The 22,276-nt window shown below is 46.3% G+C and overlaps 1 protein-coding gene across 2 annotated transcripts; it reads right to left on the minus strand.

Annotated features, from left to right (window-relative positions):
* Positions 1-8,538: 8,538 nt before the first annotated feature.
* KLF9 (KLF transcription factor 9) lies at positions 8,539-21,802 on the minus strand. 2 transcript variants are annotated; one of them, XM_085567360.1, is made up of 3 exons: positions 21,190-21,793; positions 11,157-11,246; positions 8,539-8,760 (listed from the first exon to the last, which is right to left on the minus strand). In XM_085567360.1, exons 1-3 carry the CDS (start codon positions 21,656-21,658, stop codon positions 8,687-8,689), a joined length of 633 nt encoding a protein of 210 aa, XP_085423486.1. In that variant the 5' UTR covers positions 21,659-21,793; the 3' UTR covers positions 8,539-8,686. The 2 variants fall into 2 exon arrangements, with proteins under 2 accessions (XP_085423486.1, XP_021404480.2); XM_021548805.3 differs by lacking the exon at positions 8,539-8,760 and having other exon boundaries at positions 10,864-11,246; positions 21,190-21,802.
* Positions 21,803-22,276: the final 474 nt, after the last annotated feature.

The following is a 22,276-nucleotide window of genomic DNA, read 5'->3' on the forward strand; positions in this document are numbered from 1 at the left end:
CAGTTGTAGCAGTTTTGGCAGGGATAATTTTCTTCATAGACACTTGTATGGGGTTATGTTTTGCATTTGCGACCAGAACACTGTTGGTTACATAGGGATCGTTTAGCTACTCCATGCACTGCATGGATGTCTTTCATGTTTCTCACATTGCCCTGCTAGTACAAGAAGTTTTTAAGCTGGAAGGAGACACAGGTGTGACAACTGAGCAAAAGGCTGTCATGGTGTATGACATTGCCCTCAGCAGTAAAAGCTAGGGGAAGAAGGAGGGGTGTTTGTAGTTACGTCTTCTGAAGTAATAGCCATGTGTGGTGGAGCCCTGCTTTTCTGGAGGAATAGCTGAACACCTACCTGTTGATGGGAAGTAGTGGATAACTTCCTTGTTTTGTCTTGCTTTTGCATACAGCTTTTGCTTTCCATATTAAACTGTTTTAATCTCAACCCAGAAGTTTTCTTATCATTCTGATTCTCTGACCCATCCCACAGGGGGGTGCTGGGTGTATGGCCCTGAGCTGCTGCCCAGGATTAACCCACAAGAATAGTGTGTTTAGTGTGTGTTGGTCTCAAAAAGTGATGTTACACCTGTCATTTTTGCACCTGGAGCTGAATGAGATTTTGGGCAATATCTTTCCTTGTTGTGTATTTGTAGAAGAGCAAGACCTCTTTGGAAAGCATGGTGATGAGAACATGATAAGTTAGCTGGAAAGGAGTGACAGACTTATGTGGGGATAAGGAGCCAAGCATAGTAGAGGACAAAGTTGTTTTTGCAGAAAATGAAACGAACGGAAGGGATGATAACTCAGAAGATGATGGCAGAAGACACGAAGGAGGCCTGGAAAAGAATAGCTGAAGAGTATACAGGTAACATGGAACATGGATGGTTCAAAAGAGTGTGGATCACATAATTTAAAGGGGAAAGATGTCCAATTCCCCCTTGCAGTGGTGTGTTTTTCTTTCATTTGATATTTGTTTAATATCTGTTTCCCCCCCCCATCTCCAAGTGGTCAATCCTCCCTTTCCCTGCCCCTTTCCCTAGAACCTTCCCTGTCATTCATTCTAGCCCCCTCCTCAGCTTCCAGATGTTAGTTCTGCCCTAAACTCCTCCCCTGCTATTCCCTCATTGGTTGCTGTTCCTACACCCCTCCTCCTGAGTTCTGTATAAAACCTTTGTCCCCCCGCCCGCCGGGGTCTTGGGGCTCACTGAATAAAACCATCTCGTTCACCCCCAAGTCCCGTGTCGCCTTTGTCTGTCCCCGCGCGCCACGAACTGAACTGTAGAGCTTGCAGGGGGAAACAGCCGCCCGTTCTCTTCCCTCACCGCCCAGCCTGGCACGGCTCGGGGTGCCGCGGCGAGAGGAGCGCATGCTGCGCCACAACATATGGTAGCAGAGGATGATTCCCTCCTTCGTCTTGTAAAAAAAACGGGCAAATTCATGGGGGCGCCCGCCTCACAGAAGAAGAAGGAGGGAAGAGGAAAATCTACGGCCGTAAAAGCTCTGCCGGATGCTAAGAGGAGCTGAGCGCTGAGCGAAAAAGATTGAGGCTCCGGGACCCTCTTTGTTCTCACCATCTTCCCGCCCGGGAGCAGCCGCGCTGCACAGGCAGCCGGGCTGCAGAGCTTTTTGGCGGGCAGACTTACCCGAGGACACAGAGAGAGCGGTTTTGGCAGCGGCTCGGGGGAGCCTGAAGAGGGACTGACCGAGAAGAGGTTCCTCGGTCAGCAGCTGCAGTGAGACCACCGGAGGCTGATAGTGGCCGAAACCAAGGCTTCGGGGACGAGTCTTGGTTTAACGGGAACACCCAGGCTTCCGGAAGGGCCAAACCGAAAGAGAAGGAACATCCCAAGTTTTTAGCGCGACTTTTCCATCGAGGCGAAGAGAAGATTCAAGCCATCTCCGTCCGAGCCTGCAAGGTAAGGTGGGCTATACGGGTGCGGGGTCGCCCCGACGGACGGCTGGGTTTGCCGCTTTTTTTTTTCTCGCGTTTTAACCCCTGTCTGTGCCCAGACTGGGGCTGTAGCCTTGCATGTCCCTGGCAAGCGGGTGGGTTTTCTTTTTCTGGGGGAAGCTAGCACTGAGTGCTATCCTTTGCCTAGTCTTCTGTGGGGACCTAGATTAGATCGCTTTTTCTTCTCCTCGAAAAAGTTGTCTTCTCTATCGTCCCCTCCCCATTCTGGGCTGGACGGAGGGGGTAGAAAAGACACCAGTAGGGAACAGCGAAGAGGGCGACACGTTAGCTATAGGAGCGTTGTTAAAAGAGACCCTTTACACCCACGCATTGCGCCGACATCCAGCTGCGTCGGGCGGCCCCCCCCCCCCCCTATAAATTTCCCCTTTTTGCTTCTGTGAAGCTCCCTATATTCCCATCCCCTTGGACTTTCCTAAAAGCCTTTCCTATCCTCCCTTGGGGATTGCTGTGGCCAAGCCACCCCAAGTGCCCTGCCGGACACTGCTCAGGCCAAGTGCAGTGTATCTAGCACCCCCTCCCAAGATGGCGCTGGCCACGCCGCTCGGGACCCATTTCCCGCCTTGACCCTTCTTTTCCGCCCCTGGTTTCCCGCCAGTCCCATTTCTCTCCCAATAGCCCTGCACCGTCCCTGCACGAGGCTAGTCCCTATTGTGGGGAGGCGGGGTTGGATATTCCCCCATCCTTCTTCGGGCTCGTCCTCCGGGGGGAGGGTCGGGAGGGATCTTCTCCCGAGGAAATGGAGCCGAAACCCGGGACTGGGGATCCGTCATTTTGTCTTCCCCCTAAAATGGCGACACCCCGGTCCACCCCTTACCGATACCCCCTGTTAATCATGGCAATCACTAATTAAGTGATTGTCTGATTCCCCTATCCTATTCCTTAATGTACCCTACCCAATACTCCTTTTTATTTAACTACGAATTCCTCTTTTTGCTTTTGATTATTTTTGAATAATCTGTTTGTTGAGTTATATTTTATAGATAAAAAGATCATCCCAGTTAATTAATACTCAAGATATTATGCCCACCTCGCAAACAAACATTCAAATTGAACAAACCACATCGCTGTCCGCTGACTCTGCTTTAAGACAAGCGCCGTTATCCGCTAACTCTGCTTTAAGAATTTAAGAAGCTGAACATCGCAAGCGCCGCGACGAAGCAAATTCTAAATCAGATGAAGTCACAAATCCTGCTGTGCTTTGTACCCTTAATTTAGACTTTCATTTAGGACAATTTTATATATTCCAGATGAAGTTTTTATATGTTTCATATGTTGTAATCACAATTAGTTTATCATTTTTTAATGTCTTTCAATTTATGTTTTTTTAATAATATGTAATGTTACAATTTGATTTTATATTAAGTTGTTTTGTTGTAATTATAATTAATTCAGTCTTTTCTGATATTTTTTGACTTAAAGGCTGTGTTTAACCATTATTGCTACAGGAATCACTCAGCTACTATATCGCTTCAGGCTTGCTGCATTGCTGCGAAATTTAAAAATTTATTAGTTATATTTAGTTGATTTTTTATTATATTTAATTCCAATAATTCCATTTAATTATTTTATTTAAATTAAATAATTGTGATTTTAACCATTCTAATTCAATTTTTAAATTTAATTTCTGTTAACTATTTCATTTTATTTCAATCGCCTGACTTTATCTGATTTCAATTCTATTTCAATTATTTACATTATTTACATTATTTTACATTGTTACTCAGAGCAGCAAAACAGCAAGTTTTGTGCAGTCTTGTGTCTAATTTAGGATATTACTACTCTTCCTGCCCTATAAATGCAATAATGTGTCTTTCATGTCCTTTAAGTAATTTACAATGTTATCATATGATTTTATATTATTTACATGTTTTATTAATTTGCTTAAACCACAGAATTCTCCTTCTTTTTGTAAAGGAAAAGAGGGAGATGCGGTGGTGTGTTTTTCTTTCATTTGATATTTGTTTAATATCTGTTTCCCCCCTCCCATCTCCAAGTGGTCAATCCTCCTTTTCCCTGCCCCTTTCCCTAGAACCTTCCCTGTCATTCATTCTAGCCCCCTCCTCAGCTTCCAGATGTTAGTTCTGCCCTAAACTCCTCCCCTGCTATTCCCTCATTGGTTGCTGTTCCTACACCCCTCCTCCTGAGTTCTGTATAAAACCTTTGGCCCCCCGCCCGCCGGGGTCTTGGGGCTCACTGAATAAAACCATCCCGTTCACCCCCAAGTCCCGTGTCGCCTTTGTCTGTCCCCGCGCGCCACGAACTGAACTGCAGAGCTTGCAGGGGAAAGCGGCCGCCCGTTCTCTTCCCTCACTGCCCAGCCCAGCACGGCTCGGAGTGCCGCGGCGAGGAGCGCATACCGCGCCACAACACCCCCTTCCCAATTTGTAACCAAAACTGTAGACTGAACATTACACAGCTTGACCTTAACTGCAATCCATTAATGGTGGTATACCTCAGTTTGGGTCATGTAATAGATTTTCAAGGTAAATAAATGTTTTTTTGGATGGTTGGGTTTTGAGGATTTTTTGTTGACTGGTTGGTTGGTTTGGTGGTTTGGTTCTTTTTACAGGGTTTTTACTTGTTTTGTTGGTTTTGTTCATTTTTCTGAGGAATTACAAACACAATGTAAATCCAAAGCAGATGGTCAGTACAAGGAGTGCACACTTCTCAAATACCACCAAGAGTACCAGCCTCATTTTGTCCTCCTGCAGTAAAGCTTAAAGGATTGTTCATGTGAAAAGCCACTGATACTACAGTTTTCTGTGGGCCCCAGCAGCTGAAGAATCTGATTCTGCTTTGTATTTGCTTCTGAACTGAACTGTACCATCCATGAAGGACTTTCCTGGTCAGAATTTCTGTAGAATTTAAAATACACTTTGCTGTATAAAATATACTGTCCTAATATATTTAAAGTGGTACACAGTTGCCAGTGTACATGCAATTCCCTAAGCATCAGTATGTCAGAAATCACTATGTTAATGAAAAATCCTTGCAGTAGCTTATATTGGGGAAAATCCTTTATTTCAGTTTGAGTAAATTTCCAGTAAGGCTGTCCTCCTTTGTGTTTGTTTAAAAATTATACCCCTAAGAAATATGGCGTATTAGATGTAAGAGTTGAATGTAGTTTACCTTCTAGATAAGGCCTGGCTTATTTCATGCAATGCAGGAAGGCAGAGGCAGTGATTTGCCACCAGCATTGCACAGGCTAGTAATACAACTGTGGTTTTCCCTTTTCTGTATTTTTTGACAGAGCAGTTATGCATGGGTTTTCATAGGTCCTCAAAATATGCTTTCTGCTTAGAAACAATGTTCAAAGCCACCAAACCAGTCATTAACAGCAGAAGAGCCCACATCATGGCATGTGGTGCTTCTGGGAAGCTCTAATATACCGTTACATCTGTGTCCTCTGAAACTTCGCTGCTGTCTTCCTGGTCCCTGCCCATTAGCCAGAACAGAAAGGAAAAGCCGTTGACAAAGTCCAAGACTTTTCTCTGCACCTTTGGTTTATTTCTCCATGCAGTCTGAATTCCAAGATGGCATTGTTGGATCTTGTAATGGTGAACTGCCCTTATGTATTCAGTGATTTTTCTTGTGCTGTCGTTTATACATTTCATTTCCTTTGTACCGTGTGTTTCACTGTGCAGACACATAGGCATTATGTGGCCTAAGAGGCAGTAGACATTATGAAACAGAGACTGATGGGGTTTGATATGAAAAGTGATAGGATGTTTATCAATTATCAATTGAAGTTCACAAGCCAGTAAAAATACAGCAATAGTTGTAGCAATTTCAAAAATACAAGCTGAAAGCAATACGGACTCTAGCTTACCCAAAAGCCATGGATGAGCCAGAAAAATAGTGTCTGTAATCATACAGAAAAAAATGTTAAGGATTATAACTGATAGCAGTCAAAATCTTCTCTTTTTGAAATGGGAAGACTTCCACAATGCCCATGGAAGTGTTTGAGGAGGTGTTTTAGGGGTCAGAAAGTTTTTCAGCTGAGGACAGCATGGCAGTGAAAGCATGGTAGCTGAAAAATTCTTCCCATTTCAAAAAGGGGAAAGTTTCCTCTCTAAGGGAGTCCCATAAACAGTATTTGAATAAATACAGTGTTCTGACAATTGGGCATTTGCATTAAAGTTACTGCTGAAGAAATTTTTCCAGTGTGGTTGAGCAGTGTGAAGAGCTCAACCTGAAAGTTTTGTTTCCAAAGTAAAAAGTCATTGAGAAAGTTACAGAGCTCTGATGCATAAATAAAACCTCACAGACTCTTTAGCCCTGGGAGAGTGAGTGCTGAACAATGTTATTGTAGACTCCTATGGAGATCAAAATTATGCAGGTCACCCAGCAGGCAGATACAGAAAGCCAGCCTTCCTTGTATGCAGCTCTCTGAACCACTCTGCAGGCATTTAACTAGACTGTTAAGACATTTTGGGGCATATTTCCTTTCTTTTGTCCTTGACAGAGAGGAAAAATTAAAATACAGGATACCCTTCCAACCTTGTAGGAACAGTGTGCTCAGCATCAGTAGGTCTGTGTTCAGGGTCACACTTCCCCATGCCAACTGCCAATGCCTATCTGGTGCACCCAAGACTTTTCATGACACACCCATTCCTAGTCAAAATTTATATCACTCCTAGTGAGACCCCTCTGTACAATGTACTACATCTCAGTGGTTGGAAACATCCTTCTAAGGCCTCCTCTACACTAGGCAGATTTTGGTAGCTATTCAAATTACAGCAATAAACCAAATATTAAAAGGTTTAAGGTGAAGAATGTTAAATTTGTGGAAGGTCTTTTACTATGAAATCCCAAGGGAGTGAGGCCAGTGCCACAGCCCTCTGTCCCTTAGTCATAAAATCAATGACAAGCTTAAAAAAGAAAACATTATGCTGAGGTTTTTTTATCTGTCCTTTAGCCATCCAACACAAGAAGGGAAAACTCCAACTCAGCATTGAGTAAAATCTGGAAGCTACTTAGAAGTTTTGTTCCAGCTGCAGATGGCAATATTCCACCCATTCGTCCCTGCCTGCATTGCTAGGTTACATGTTCCCTTGGGTCCAGGGCTCATCTGGTAGTCATATCTGAACCCTGTGCCTATGTACCTGGTTAAGTTCCTGTAAGTGGTTGCTTTCAGTAACTGTGATGCCCATGCCCATGACCGTGCATGTCAGGGAGCTTTTTGGCACAGGGTACCTTGCCTTTCCCTTTCAGAGGCCAAGCAGATGCTTTATATCTCCATACAGCAGTGAACCCTCCAAAGCCATGGAAAGCTCAAGGCAGTAGTGTGGCTGCACAGCCCACAGTGTGGCTGAAGCATCACTTGCTCACTAAGCAGCTGCACAAGGTGAGGGAGAGCACCACTCTGAGCTCAAAAGCCATGGAGTAGTGGGAGATAGACTTCTTGGGAACTGGAGCATATAAGTGATGGGACACTTTTTCCTGCGTACAAGTTTTGTCTCTGTCTCCCTGCTACATTAGAAGGAATGCCTGAGAAAACACCCTAGAAAAGTAGAGAAAGACAACCCAATCTAAATGATGACTAGCAACACTAAGACCTTTGAAGCTGGTTCACACACTGCTCCAACTATGGATTTCATAATGTGCAGTATTTTTTTTTTTTGGTGGCCATTCAGGCTGGTGTACATGACCACTGCGTGACTCCAGTCATTCAAGACCATCTTTGGGTTTTTTATTCCATTTTTCTTTATTTGGACAATATATATATACATATGTACAAAACCACCTATGCCTACTTTTTTTTTCTTTTCCTTTTTTTACAATTTCATGTGATTTACAAAACAGGACAGCAAAATAACTTATAAAGAATACGAATACTGTACAAAAATAAAACTGATTAAACTATTGGGAGTTGGTATTTTACAGTGTTACAGATCACTGGTTTGTAGAACAGCATTTTGAAGCATATGTGTCCAGTCCTGGTGTATGCTGGCCTAAGTCCATCTGCAAGCTGAAAACAGATCTGTAATGTCGGTCATGAAAAAAGTTCAAGAATAAGTATGTTATATAGTTATACCTTTAAATCCATAATTTCTCTACACTAATGGACTTTCTAAATCAAGGAGAGGAGCTGTCCTAACTTCAACGCTATTAAGTACTTCCAAAATAATATAACAAGTACATAACAGTATTAGAGAACCTGATTTTCCTTTTCCAACACTTGCAACACTATTCAAAACTTAATTTCAAGATGCAGGGATCTAACCTGCAGTTTGTTTTAGGTGTTAAAGCTATTGTTTGCTTTTACTGAAAGAAAAAAAAAAATTAACAAAACAGTACAATGATATCCCCAAACCTGGTAATTCCCAATGCGTTCTCTTAGAGATTAATGAATCACATTAATCCTCTCTGTCCAGTGCTGAAATACAGCATACACTACCATTTAGGAAGGGTTTTTTTCAGAAACAGGATCTTGTCACTGGCAGTGGTGACACATGCTTTGCATGCCCCATTGTTCCATGGACTAAAGTACCTCCTGCCTATTTCAGACTTTGCAGGAACATTTCTTTAAGTGTGCATTCTACCCCAAATACACAACATGGATACTATAAAGCTGGCCATTTACTTCTATATATCAGTTAATCCTGGTAGTTAAGTGACCAAAATGTTTACATACTGTTTAGGAGCTGCTTATCAGCTGTGGCTTCTAGTTGTGGTTGATTAGATGTGAGCATCTCTTGTATTTCACAGAATCGGGCTTTCATTTTCCAAGCGCTGCATCTGTCCCACAAAATGGCAACAATCCAGACTGCAGGATGGAGACTTGAAATCTAGCTTGATTTTCAGAGAGAAGAACAAAGATGAACAAAGATGCACCTTTGAATCTTATCAGGCTGCTTATGGCCCTGGCCCTACTCCACAAGGCAGCATTAACAGTTACTGGTAAGCAGAATACTTTCTGTATTTCTTGATTAATAAAAACACCAACACTACCAGGTTTTATTACAAAGAACCTATGTCCCTATGACTCAATCTGAATACGAGAAATTAAAGTTTGGTTTCTAAAATAAATGTTTCAAAAAGCTGAAACGGAGGTAGAAAGTGTGCTTGGTTTCCTGATGTCTTCACTGAAGAAAACACATCCCTTTTTATTCCATAGACTGTTCAATATCCCCAATGCTTTAAAAGAAGTTCTCTTCACATAGACAAAATCTATTATGAACTACACAGGTAAAAACACAGTATGCAAACTGATTTCTAATGCTGAAAGCCATATACAATTGTAGAGAAAAACACTCTACTCTCCCGAGTTCATTTTTTTGTTTCTAGGAAGCAAGCTTTTTATCAGATAAAACAATAAGATACTGTAATTGTAAGTGTGCTAACAAGATCTTTTATGTACAGAATTTTACAAGATGACCTAAATTCATCTGCAGTGGAGACACTTTGGGTTTCAGTGTAAATACTTGCAAAATTAATTTAGCCCTAAGTCTGCAATAGGGCTGCACCTCCCCTTCCTCTTCTGAAGGAAGGGGTAAAAACCAAACAGAAGAACATTTCTGGAAAAAAAATAATGTGTAAACAGAATTCTCCCCCATTATGCAGCTGGGGAGGGGGAAAAAATATCACTGATAACCTCTTAAATTTCAAGCTTTTAACATAAAAAAATTGAAATCTTCACTAATGATCACATCTAAAAATTTTCATTCAGTGGTCTTTCTGCTCCTTTTAAAGATCAAAAAATAGCTTTAAAATAAAAGTTAACATTACTTTTATCAACATTTGACATGCCATGCATGACACAGGTACTAAGTACTAAGAGAAGCTTATGTCATAAAGGAGTATTGCAAGATACCTTCTGTATTTCAAATTAGCTTGTGGTATTCCCCCATACTCCAGAGCAAGAGCAAACAAGAGATTCAGGAGCCCTTCCAAAGTGCTTCTTACAGTAATTTTAGGTGTTTCCATTATCAGAGTGCTCTTAAGAAAAGGTCTACTCTCTCCATAAATACACACAATTCCCATAGGACTCCAAGGGAGTTAGACCATGGTATGAAGAGAATAAATCTTTAAGGCAAGTGTAGGAAGTGAAAAAGCCTTTAAAAAAGCAGCAGTTTGTAAAGATGGTAGCTGCTTTGTGCACCCATTCAAACAAACCACAGCAGAATAAAGCACTGTTAGTGGTATTTCTGTAGTACAGTACTATATTACTGACAAGTATGGGATCATATGAGAGACATATGCTTCAGCTCCCACATGCCCACCATATTATCTAGTCTGAGCTGTATTTTTCCAGGTAAGTGAGTAACAGAGCTAAATACACACAGAGTCATAAAATTACTGAGCTCTTTATGGGAATTTTTTTCCTTTAAGTATCTTCTTCAGTCATACATGTTTTTTCTGGAAAAGTCCAGCTGATATTCAAAAGTATAGTTAATACAAAGAAAAATTTAAAATACCTGTTTACTTTAATGGGCCTTATTGAGTATAAATTCAGCTTATCTCAGTATATCAATCAGATACTATTGGTGACACACATAATGTTTCTCTTAATAGTCTCTTTAAGTGCAGGATCGCAGAAGATACACAGAAGTAAACCTACTTCTACAATGTGCTATGGAGTTTTTATCTGAGTTATTTATGTGACTCGGAAAGTGTTTTTACTCGACAGACTCTAAATACAAGCAGCATTACACTGTTCAACAAAACATGTTCATGACACAGCAATCACAAAGACTCTGGGGTCATGCTACTGTAGTGGCACAGGCCAGACCGCCCAGTCATATGTATGTACACCAGTATCAACGCGTTACACTGGAAGAGGTGGTTGCCTCCTCCCTGGCTGCCCCTTCCCTCTTCTCACCCCACAGTCCACTTGTTCCAGACTGTTGTTTTCAGGGCAGAGCCAGGAAGATGGCAGGAAGAGGGAGGCAGATACTGAGTACCCTTTTATTTTAATGCCGGCTACATGTGCTTTTGGACAGCAAGGGTGACCGGCACTGCAGTCGATGCTCTTGTGCTCTGGCACCACTGCCTGCACCCTCGCCACAGCCTGCCTCTTCTCCTCCCCCAGGGCCAGCCCTGCCTTCACAAGGAGCTGCTGGAGCTGGACTTTTTGGATCTCTTGATCATGCTGGGGTGGAATTCGGTGTGGCGGCGGGCATGCTTGGTCAGGTGGTCGCTCCGCATGAAGCGCTTCTCGCAGAGGGGGCAGCGGAACTGCTTCTCACCAGTGTGGGTTCGGTAGTGCCGCGTCAGCTCGTCCGAGCGGGAGAACTTCTTAAGGCAGTCGGGCCACGTGCAGGGGAATGGTCGCTCACCTGTGGGGAAGAAAGGATTACGAGAGATTTAGGGGGGCAGGGGCAGCTTTGTTGAGGAGCCAGAGAACACACTGCTGAGGGAAAAAAGCTGTTTTTATTTCCTGCCATGGTGCCAACGCCTGTGGAGCTGCTGATAACTCACTTCATCAGGTTTTACTCTCACCCCCAGTAGAAGCCAAAAACCGCTCCAAACACATGAAACTCCCATTCTAGTGTAGAACCTTACATGACCTGAAGACTGTCAAAACAAGAGATGAGCTCTGCCCTTGTTTGTATGGTTTTCATAATGTTCTCACTACAGTAGCTTGGGAAAGGTGTGCCAGAATTATTCTTCTGACACTTCCATTCTACTGAACTATTTTCAGCAGTTAGAACATTATGCAAAAAAAAACATCCTTTAGCTAGGACAAGTCTTTCCAGCCCAGGAAGAACTGAGTGGGGAGGCAGTGGGGAGAACAGTAAAGCCTCAGGGCTGCAAACATGTGGGGCAAAACTGCTGCACCTGCAGAGTGAAGTCCCATGCACCCCTTTCAGCCCTTCCTCTGGAAATCCAAGGTGTTCCAGCAAGCATCAATCTTAGACAGCTGGTTTGAGGACAGGAAAAACACCTCATTATTCACACTCTATCAGAATAAATGTTTGCTATAATGATGAAAAACAAACCCAAACACCTTAACCTAAATGACACTGCAACTTTGCTTTTACAAAACAAGGGTGCATTATCTTCCTGGCACTCCACATCCCTACAGTTCCTGTCAGTTGCACAGGCTTTGCCTTCAGGCACAAACACAGTGCCGCCAAAGCAGCAAGGCTGACCCTATACACAGCACAGATGGAAACTGAAGGTGTTTAAGTTCACACAAAAGCTTTCCACTATGCACTGGTGCAGGTTTGATCCCTTAATTTTCTTTCTTCGGAGCCTCCTGAAGGCAATATAAATGGCAGCTCTGTGACAGCTACTTATAGTCAACCACAAAATACAAAAGCTGTTCCAGGGGTTTTCCAGCTTGGAAGAGTTCCAAAGAAACTCAGGAACTCCAGTATTTCTTAGTACTGTGAGGTTTGGCACAACAGGTGAGCTCACTTTACATTCAAAGATAACAAAAAAGGAGTGATTTACAAAGCTGGTCCTGGAGTTCTCCCCAGATACACCGGCAGAGACAAAGAACTACAGACTTGAATGAACAGCCCTGAATCCAGGAGGACAACAGTCAGTACAAAGTATGATAGAGCTGCAGGGCAGGACTCACTGATGGCATGCAAAAGGCCAAAGAGTATAAGGACAGACCAGATAAGGTGTAGCTACACCAAGGGCCCTGAAAGCCCTAGTAAGCTTCCCTGAATAATGCTTCACTATTTGGGCTCCTAATTATTTGTGCACCTTAACAGGCTGCTGCCCTATTTCAGACCAACCAGCATGCCATGGAGCTGAGCTGGATGAGTAGGACTGTAAGTCACAGAACAGCACTGTGGCTGCTGCCCCTGTGCCACCTCCTTCACCTCATGGCCATGCTGGCTCTTAGTCATGGGGGAAGGATGGAGCAGAGGAAGTCAAGCCAGCTGCCTGCCCAAGCCTGGTAGAGGCACAGCTGCCAGCCATCGTGAACCAGGCTATTTTGTTTGTTAGAAATGCATTTCTTGGCTCCCTGATGTATGCTTTTAGATACGATTGGAAGACCTCCTGAACAACCACCGCCTGTATAAAAGAAATAAATTAAAACTATGTAGGGTCATGTGTGCATGAACACCATGGCTGCAGCTACACTGTGGAGCAGCAGCAGGAGCTGTACAGAGACCCCACAACACCACCCTCGCCCAGTGCCAGCCCTTAGCATCTGAGGCAAGCGTTTCACTTGTGCTGCTCTTTTGCAATCTATCTCATGGTTTCTGTCACAGCTCCTGGAAGCAGGTGGCAGTGGGAGGTGCAGAACAGCTCTCTTGCCCCCCTGGGAGCATGGGAGGAGTGGTATACATCTTGCATATGTGGAGCCGTCTAGTATATGCCTCTGTGTCAGGCACTTACACCCCAGAGCAGTGGGAGCAACTGAGGCATCCTGCCTCATCCCTCAAAACTACATTTCCAACCATCTACGTTAGGACAGCACTTCAGTCTGCAGAAGTGCAGAAGTGCCACTGTAAACAGGGAGATTAGGTGCCTAGGCTGGATAACAAACAGCAGCCTCTGGGGAGCAGCACCTGTATTTTAGGCATGGTAGTATCTAACCTGAGTGTCTAAAAGTAGTGTTTAATATCCGGCCTCAAGCATCCCTTAGGAAACTGAATTCTCTCATGCCCTCCTGGAGTTTCACCTGGGAATATAAAATGAGGCCCTGCTTCTGGAATTCCCTCTAACACGACAGGAGAAGCATGACCTCCACCACTGCTACCCCACACATCCATTGGACAGGCCACCAGGGGACAACACTCTAAGGTTATGGAGCGTAACCACAAAGCTTTAGGGAAAGGCAGGGCTTGCTCAGGACCACATGAGGATTACCTCACCTGCTGTACCTTTTGTACTGTACTCTGCAGAGAATCAACCCTGGGCCCGACTGGGGGAGGACACAAAGGCTGCGGGAGCCGGGCATGGTGCAGAGACACCTTGCTACAAACAGGAAAGCTGCTGTGCATGAGGATGGGGACAAAGCAGGGATCGCAGCCAGAGATGGATGGCCACGCTCCCTTGGAGGTACCTGGATGCCACCAGCACAAGCCCCCCATCCACTGCAGACCGCCCAAGTACAGTAGTAAAGAATGACTTCACCACCTCAGCAATACAAATACAAACCTGCAGAAGCTGTCACAACCACTTTGGAAATGCTATAGGAAAGCAGGTACAATCCCTGACACCTAGATGCATTAAACTCCATGTTTCTCAGAGCAGAGACAAGGGGCAGGGAGGCTTTTCCAGGCTCTCAGGAGTCATCTCCAAGCCTGAGAATTCACTGCTCCCCTTGGTCACAAAGCTATAAACTTTGAGATGGTACCTGAGTGAGAGTATCAATGTGCAAGACAGTCGTGGAGTGTGTCTCCAGGAAGCACTTAAAGCAAGGTGGAGATGGCTGATGGCATGTGATAACTGTCCACTCTACAAAGATAGTGGCTGCATCTGCTATATTTGACATGCTTTCTTTTTGTAGCAGCAGCGATGCCTGTGGAAGAGCCCTCTGAGAAAACAAGTCTTGCAGCTCATATGCTTGCTGGGCAGGCAGTGGCCTAGAGAGCTGCAGTACAAGCTAGTGCTGCCTCCATCTGGAGATACAGATTTCTGTGTCAGCTCAGGTAAGGCAGGTATTTTCCTTATGATTTTTCTCCCTTAGTTTTGGGGTAGTAATGCTAAAGCTTGAAACAGCAGAATGAAACAACACACAGCGCTGTTATACACTGTTTCCCTTAGTGGCTGGCTATTTGTTACTGACTTTTTAAGTTATGCCTCCAATGGGATTTTCTATCAAGAGATGAAGGAAAGGTCAATGGTACATCATGATAATTTGAAACTATGTGTGATTGGATCCTAACATAACAGATGAAAGAGGCAAATAATTTTCTTTAAAAAATAAGATGAATATGTATATGTACATATATCCAGAGCAGCTTACAGAAGGAAAAATTGAATGAAAAATTGATTTCTAGGTAATAGGAACAGGTGCATCTGCAGACTCCCATTCTTTGTGCTGTGTGGCACCAGGAATAGAGTGAGAAACAGTTTATTCTCAGTATAAGTTAATAGTGGTTCTTCACTAGTCTTCTCTACAGTCTGAAGAACTCCTGCAAACCCTGGTTTATTTAAATACCATATGGATGTAAAGGTCTTTGCAGATCCTTTGAATCTTAAGCACTCTTGCTACACCTGCCATTTTTTACTTGTTCCTTTTCCCAACCCTCTACAACAAATGTTTCATTTGTTCTTTCTGAGCAAGTATAAACTCTATATCCAAGCTACTGTATGTGACCTGAGGGAGGTCCACTTTATTTTAGCTTGAATAGATTAAAAAAATATTTTTTTTCCCTAGCCTGGAATATTTCAGATTTTTCCACACTGCAGTCTTACACAGAAAGGGTTTCTGAGAAAAGAATACAGAGTAGGCATTAGTAGGGTCATTAACATAAGTACAGGTAGTAGTGGTATCCTGATTAGTCATCTGCCTCCTCAGCACAAAATGCTGCTTTATGTGTGGATGACTGAGGTTAGGAGCTGCAGTTCACAGTGGCTTTAGTACACAGAATATCTGCTATCTGTCTCGGGTATCTCTCACTTTTCCCCCCAGTTATTTGTCCCACACACTCTGAACAAGCAATTCCCTGTGGGACACTGGACTTTGACTGAGTGTCCACATACCAGATATTTTGGTGAAGATAGATCTTCAGGGCAGACAGACTGGAGGCCTTTCAAGCAGGCTTTTCCTCTTCTGAGATATTCCAACATCAGATCATTAAAACACATGGCAACCAGGTACAAACAGAGAGATCAGCAGTGGTGGATGTTCGGGACCACATGCCTAAACCAACGCTTTCTGGAACACCTGAACCATAGTAATTCAACCAGACAACAGACCAAAAAGATGGGATAGGTGACAGATGGATCGGTTCCTGGCAGGGGTTTATTCTGCCAGGACTTAAGATTAAACACAACAGGTTGGTTCAAGTATTAAAATGCGGCTTTCAGCAAGTATTTAGGGTGTTCTGACACTCTTAAAACTACCACTCAGCAGCTGCTTGGACATACAGGTGTTTTGAGTCTCTTTCGAAAGTCCAGATGCAAAACCACCTGCTACAACCTGCTACTGCTGAGTCTAAACTCCAGGAAAATTGTCTTGCTGTTATCCCACTGTGATACAGTATCAGGTGCAAAGGACGTCCTTTCAGCTTCTCTGCCAGAGCACAAACCTCCCTGATTGTGTTACAGAAGGCTTTCTTTGGGAGGCTGTGCCTCCATACACATAAATGTACACAGAGAGAGAGATCAGTCAGGTAAACTACCTGGGAGAGGAAAGATCTTTCCAAATCTCACCAGAGAGTTAAATACATGCTTCTGTAGCTAAGACAAGAGCCCTCAGTAGTATGTTCATGGTTATGTGAGACAAGTTCCTAGCTCTTCTCCTTTCCTGGCTTATCTTCATATGAATTTCCTCCATTTTGCAGTAATACTTGAATAATAACAACAATGGAAAGAGACCAACTCCTAGCCTGGTGCTTAGTGCACTTACCTGGGAACAAAGGACATTGGGTTTAAGCTCCTGTCCTGTATGAATAATCAAATTTCCTTACTAACATAAAACAGCTTTGACAGGGAAAGGAGGAATGCAATTTCACAAAAATTCAGAAAGATAATGTAGCTTTTGATATTTTACTCTGAGCTTATTAGCCAGTGTTTCAACCGACTTTTCTCTCAAGTTTAAGGTATTTATAGAGTGCTCTCAGGCTGTGTCCATTCATCATAACCTGAATACAGATGATGAACCGTACTACCACAAGTAAACAGTGTCTGAAGTATTCTTTCCCATCAGTTCCTCAGACCCTGTTTTTTAAATCTTAAATTGGCCCTTCCCTGCTCTTCCAGCTGCAGGCTTGGAAGCTGTTCAAGGCCAGAAACACAGGAGCAGCAGCCTGGTGCACAACAACACAGCAGCCAACAAAGAGGAATAAAGGAGTTCCTACAACAATCCTAACAGCTGGCGCTGCAAGAAACACAGGCTAACAAGAGCAGCGACACCCACCACATCGTCTTCAGTGTCACAGCACACTGTGCAGAACTCGATAAAGCTGCAATTTCAATACATCCATCTGGAAGAAGGAGTTGTGCTCTTATGGATAATGCCTGCTCACTGCTTCTGTCCTACATATGAACTTTGTCATGCTGACTCAACTGATAAACTTTTCTGGAGCACTTTCCCGCAAGTGACACATACACTTGCTTAAAATCTTAATTTTTTATCAGAAAACAAGACAACTGGGAATTGTACAACTTTGAACTGAATCTTGAGGAGTTATGCCTACCTTACTCAGTTGGCAAGGCTCCCAGTCAGGATCATCATGTTTCTCCAAGACCTGGAAATATGCTCATTAGAACTCCTGCAATTTGCACATTTTCATTAACCATGGTATTTCACATGGTAATCTGAATTTAACAAAAAATGTGTTGTTGGCTCCACTTTTTGCTCTTGGGTCCTATTTGCAAGGATCTGGGTAAGTGACGTGGCATGAACTGGATAGGGCGGGTCTTAAAACACTAAATTTCAGGTTATGCTCAAACAAAATTACTGAGAAAGATCTCAGAGAGCAGAGAACTGTCAACATACTAGCATCTGTTCAGTCTTTTGAGTGATATAACCTAAAACACAAATAATAAAGCAATACAAGGGCTGGTCCAACACCATCATATCTGGATAGCAGCAATAGGCAGCTGCAGTGCCTGTTCTTATTCTCTACTGGAAATGCTCCTCCACTTTCCTGTACAGACTGTCAACCTATGGGTTCATACCCCTGCTTCCAAGCACTGGTGAGAGCCAAATGCATCAGCTACCTGGTGGAACAAAACTCTTGGCATTGTTTGGATCCAGTTTACATGATGATACAGTTGGTTAAAAAGCCTATCTGAAGAGGGAGAACTTTTCCCACATCTGGGTTTTGAGCATCTAAACTCTTAATTAACGGCCTCTGATGTCTATGTGAAATTCCCACCAATCACCAGCCTCCCCAGGCAAGTAAACACCTATAAGTCCAGTAGGAGGAAGCATCTCACGAGCTCCTTTTATGGTACCTTTCTGGTCAGGAAGGAGGGACAGAGAAGATCTGGTCTCAGTGATCATACGCCCTTTAACTGGATTATATTCACAACATTATTATAAGCTTTTGAGGCTAATAATAACACTACACACCTACACCTGCAACCCTACACCCTCAAATCCTACCTATTCAGAGAATTTGTTTATTCTTCATTTTGAAGGCAACTCTCTGCTTACCTGCTGTTGCTTGTCTTTTTCTTGTTCAGATGGGTCCTTCACCTTTTCCCAACCTCTGTACCACTTCCAGGGCTTGAGTCTCACCTAGGCCTAGCAGCACAAGCAAGGGGACTGTTTGCACAAGCAGGAAGTGCAGTGGCATCTGCTGATCTTTTTCTGTAAGGATTAACTGAAAAGACATTTTCTGATGGACAGCTAATTTGGGCCTTCTGGAAATTGAACTAGCATTAATCATCAAAGGCCCAAACTTCAAGCAAACAGTTATACTGACATTTTTATTATTTGAAATACAGAACCTTTGAAACAATAAGTTTAAAGAATGGTTAGTAAGATACAGACCTCTAACCATCAAGTTTTTGCCTTCTACCCTTCTACCTTGATTTGGTATTTTATTTCTTGCTTTGCATGAAATGGTGAACTGGTGAGTTTTCAGATTCCCAGTCACTACACAGAAAGAGAAGTATCCAGAGTTTCCCAAATTGCTTGGTTAGGATTTATGAATAAAGAGAACTGTGAGTATGCACAAGTGCATGGGTGTGAACAGATCCTTTAAGCCATTCTCCGAGATAGAAATACTGGGATTAAATATAAAAAATTATTTCCACTAAAGGCTACACTGCAGCAAGAAACCTAGTTGGTGGCCTGGTGAAAAATGGCAGATAGATGAGAGAGACATTATTTGAAAGAAAGGAAATAAAATGGTACTAAGGAAGGTCCATTAATGCTCTGCAATATACAGTTATGAATAACTCCAGAGGTCCCATTGAATCCCACTGTTGCTAAGGAATTGTTGTAATCTATAAAAATAATTAACATTATCAGTATCATTTAGCATTTCAGTTAGCTACAATTAACTGCACATTAGGAAGTTCTGAAAGTTCATTACTCCTGGATGTCTGCAGTAATTTTAATCACACAGAACTACCATGACAGTACATCAATGTTTCTGAGTCAAATGCCTCATACTTGGAGCTAAGGCCACCCACTTGGGAGTAGCTCATACCACTTCACCAGTACTTATTATAACACTACTGCTTACAGCAGGCTGTGTGGGTTGTACAGTACATTAATTTACATGTCACCACACAGAATGCTATCTCAACCAACATCTATTCTGGTTCTCTTATCAGGGTGGATATTTGAGCGTGGGGTAGTAAATGGAAATGATACTAACGTTTTCTTTGTCATTTATGAGACAACATTTTGAAGAGCACCTGTTACACTCTGCCTCCTAAAGAGTATCTGAGCTGCAGTCTCTGAGCTGGTAACAACAACCCTTGGCACTAGTATGGTCACCACTGACCATCCTCTTTCCCAGCTCAGAGACAAAGTCTAACTGCAGAGCTCATCACTGAGCCATATCCAGTAATCCTACCCTGTTCTCTCCAGTCTCTCTAGGTAAGCACCCAGCAGATTTGCCAGCAGGGCACTGGCTGGCAACAATCACCTGAGCCTCTTCCTCTGCAATGCACGCACATCTAGGCACATCAGCAACCTGGAGCAATGGAAGCTGAGCTGCAGCTCAGCTGTGGCCCTATCCTACCCAAGCCATATTAAATTCTACATAAATGCCTGATGGTACATTCCTTGGATGATCAACTCATTTTGTATTACAACATTAACCATCACCATCAACACACAAACCCCAAAAGGTACCATCATTGACAGAACTGATGTAAAGCACATGAAATGTCTTGGCAGTGTTTGTCTCCTTTTATTCACTTCTTTCTGTTTCTGAACACAATCCTTTAATTCAGAACATTTTTAAAGCAGCCTTTTGTACTCCACTATGATCCCAAGAGCAATTCAGAGCCATAAACGTTTTTATTCAACACTTGCACCGAAGGTCTAAAACCAAACAAATAAACAAACAGAAACAATCCAGAACTAAAACCAACAAACTGAACAGAGAAGTCTGCAGCGGCTGTCCCCTTGGGGCTAGGCTGCTGCAGATACGTTTTATCTCCAGGTTTCCATGTTGCCACACCCTCCGAGGCGCCCGGGCGAGGGCCGGGAACGGGAGCACACAGCTTGATGAATGAAGCCCTTGTAGAACACGTCAAAGCTGGATCGCGGTAACCGATAGTGAGAGGCGCTGCCGCCGGGAAGAGCGGGGTCGGTCCTCCCTGCACGGCGCCTCAATCCCTTCGGCCGGAGGCGCAGCGCCGGGGCGGCTCGGGGAGCAGCCAGCGGTGCTCACCTGAGCGCCCGAGCCCCGGACACGGCTGTGGATGACGCGCCGGCCGAGCTCCCCACGCAGCCCTTCGGAGGGGGTGTGTCCGCACGGCCCAGCGGCGCACCTCGCCCCGCTTCAGGGAGACGCCGCCGCCGCCCCCTCCCGAGCCGAGCCGAGCCGAGCCGCCAGCCCCCGCTCCGGCGCCGTGGCCCCGCGCATCCCGTCCCCGCAGCCAAGCAGAGCTCTCCGCCAACTCTGCGTCCCAGGCCGTGGGTTCGACGGCAGGGGCCGCGAGAGCGGCACGGACGCGGGCTGCGCTGCCCTCGCCGAGTTCTAGCCCGGTGCAGCCGGGTCCGCCTACAGCGGCAGGAAACCCGAATCTCGCCGCCCTTGTGCTTCCCTCGCCGGCGCCCCGAGCGAGCTCGGTGACTCCTGCCGCCATCCTCCCTCCCAGCCGCGCCGGACACGCCAAGTTCCCTCCGCTCCCCGGCATCTACCCCGGCCCTCGCTGCCCGCCGGGCCGGGCCGGTTCCCGGCCGGCGCAGGTGGGCGGCGGGCAGGGCGCGGCGGGAGGCGCTGCCGCAGCCCCGCCTGGGGCGGCCGGCAGCTCCCGCCGGACAGGGGCCGCCGATGAGAGCCGGGGGAAAGAAATGGGGGCGTGAAGGAGGGAGAGCTGTGAGCCAGCCCCGAAGCCAGAGCGGCGCGGCAGGGAGGGGGGGCGCGCGGGGATGCTGGGCGCGCCGCCGGCCGGGTTCATCCGAGGACAAGCGCTCGCTCCCGCCCCCTTCCCTCCGCCACCGCTGACCTGTGTGCACCCTGTAGTGCGCCTTGAGGTGGGAAGACTTGCCGTAGACCTTGCCGCAGCCGCTGTAGGGGCACTTGTGCCGCTTCTCGGCCGCCAGCTTCCCCTTAGGGGCGGCCCCGGCGGCGCGCAGGCGGGGGGGCGGCCCCGGCGGGGGGCTGCGGGGAGGGCTGGAACCCTGCTCGGTGGCCGCGTCGCTGTCGGAGCCCGCGTCCTCGTCGGGGCTCTCCACGCTGTCACTGCAGACGGAGGGGGCGGGCAGCGGCCGGTACTTGTTCAGCTCCAGCAGGCTCTTGGCGATGGCCAGCAGGGCGCAGTAGTCCTTCCAGGCGTCGCGGGGGTCGCGCAGCTCCCGGGCCGCCTCCCCCTCGCCCTGCACCTTCAGCCGCGCCGCCTCGGGCACGGCGGAGCGGTTGGAGATGGAGACCAGGCACTGCGCCGCTACGAAGTCCACGTACGCGACGGCCGACATGGTGCGGCCGCGCCCCGACGACAAGGGGGGCTCACTGCTCGTCCGCCGGGCCGACCGCACCGCCGCCAGCCATGGCCCGCCCGCGGCGCGGGAAAGAGCGGGGCGGAGGAGGAAGGGGGCGTGGGGGGCGAATAAATAGCGGGGCGCCGGGCAGGTCCTTCACCGCCGCCTCCCGGAGGCGGCGCGCAGTGGGCGAGGGGGGAGCGCCGCCCGCGCGGCCGGCCCGAGTCCGGCGCAGGGGCCGGGGGAGAGGATGGCGCTCGCCCCGCGCCCCGCGTGCTCCTGCCCGGGGGCGGCCGCGCCGGGGCCCATCACGTCAGGCGCGGAGCCCCTCCCGCCCCGGCCGGTCCGCGGGCAGAGCTGGCTGGCTGTGTTTACTTTCTCCCCCCCGCCACTCACGGCGCCCCTTTTCTCGGGGGGGCGTGTCCGCCGGGCGGCCTCCCCGCCAATCGCCGCGCTCCCTCCCCAGGCCGCGTGCTACTCGGGGCGCCCCGCCGCGACCGCTTAAAGCAGCGATGCCGGGGCGCCGCCGAGGGCGCGACGGCGGGGGCGCCGCGGCTCCGCTCCCCGCCGCGGGGTTCGCGCCGCCGGTCCGGCCGCGGCCCGGAGGAGGCGGCG

The sequence above is a fragment of the Lonchura striata genome, chromosome Z, assembly GCF_050655825.1.
Source record: "Lonchura striata isolate lonStrDom1 chromosome Z, ASM5065582v1, whole genome shotgun sequence".
NCBI classification, from domain to species: Eukaryota; Metazoa; Chordata; class Aves; order Passeriformes; family Estrildidae; genus Lonchura; species Lonchura striata.

Bases quoted from the DNA above. Each gene is read 5' to 3' on its own strand.
- KLF9 (XM_021548805.3), bottom strand. From the start codon at position 21,658: ATGTCGGCCGTCGCGTACGTGGACTTCGTAGCGGCGCAGTGCCTGGTC. The intron at 11,247-21,189 runs GTCAGCGGTGGC...TCTTCCCCACAG, and splicing joins GCACTACAGGGTGCACACAG to GTGAGCGACCATTCCCCTGC.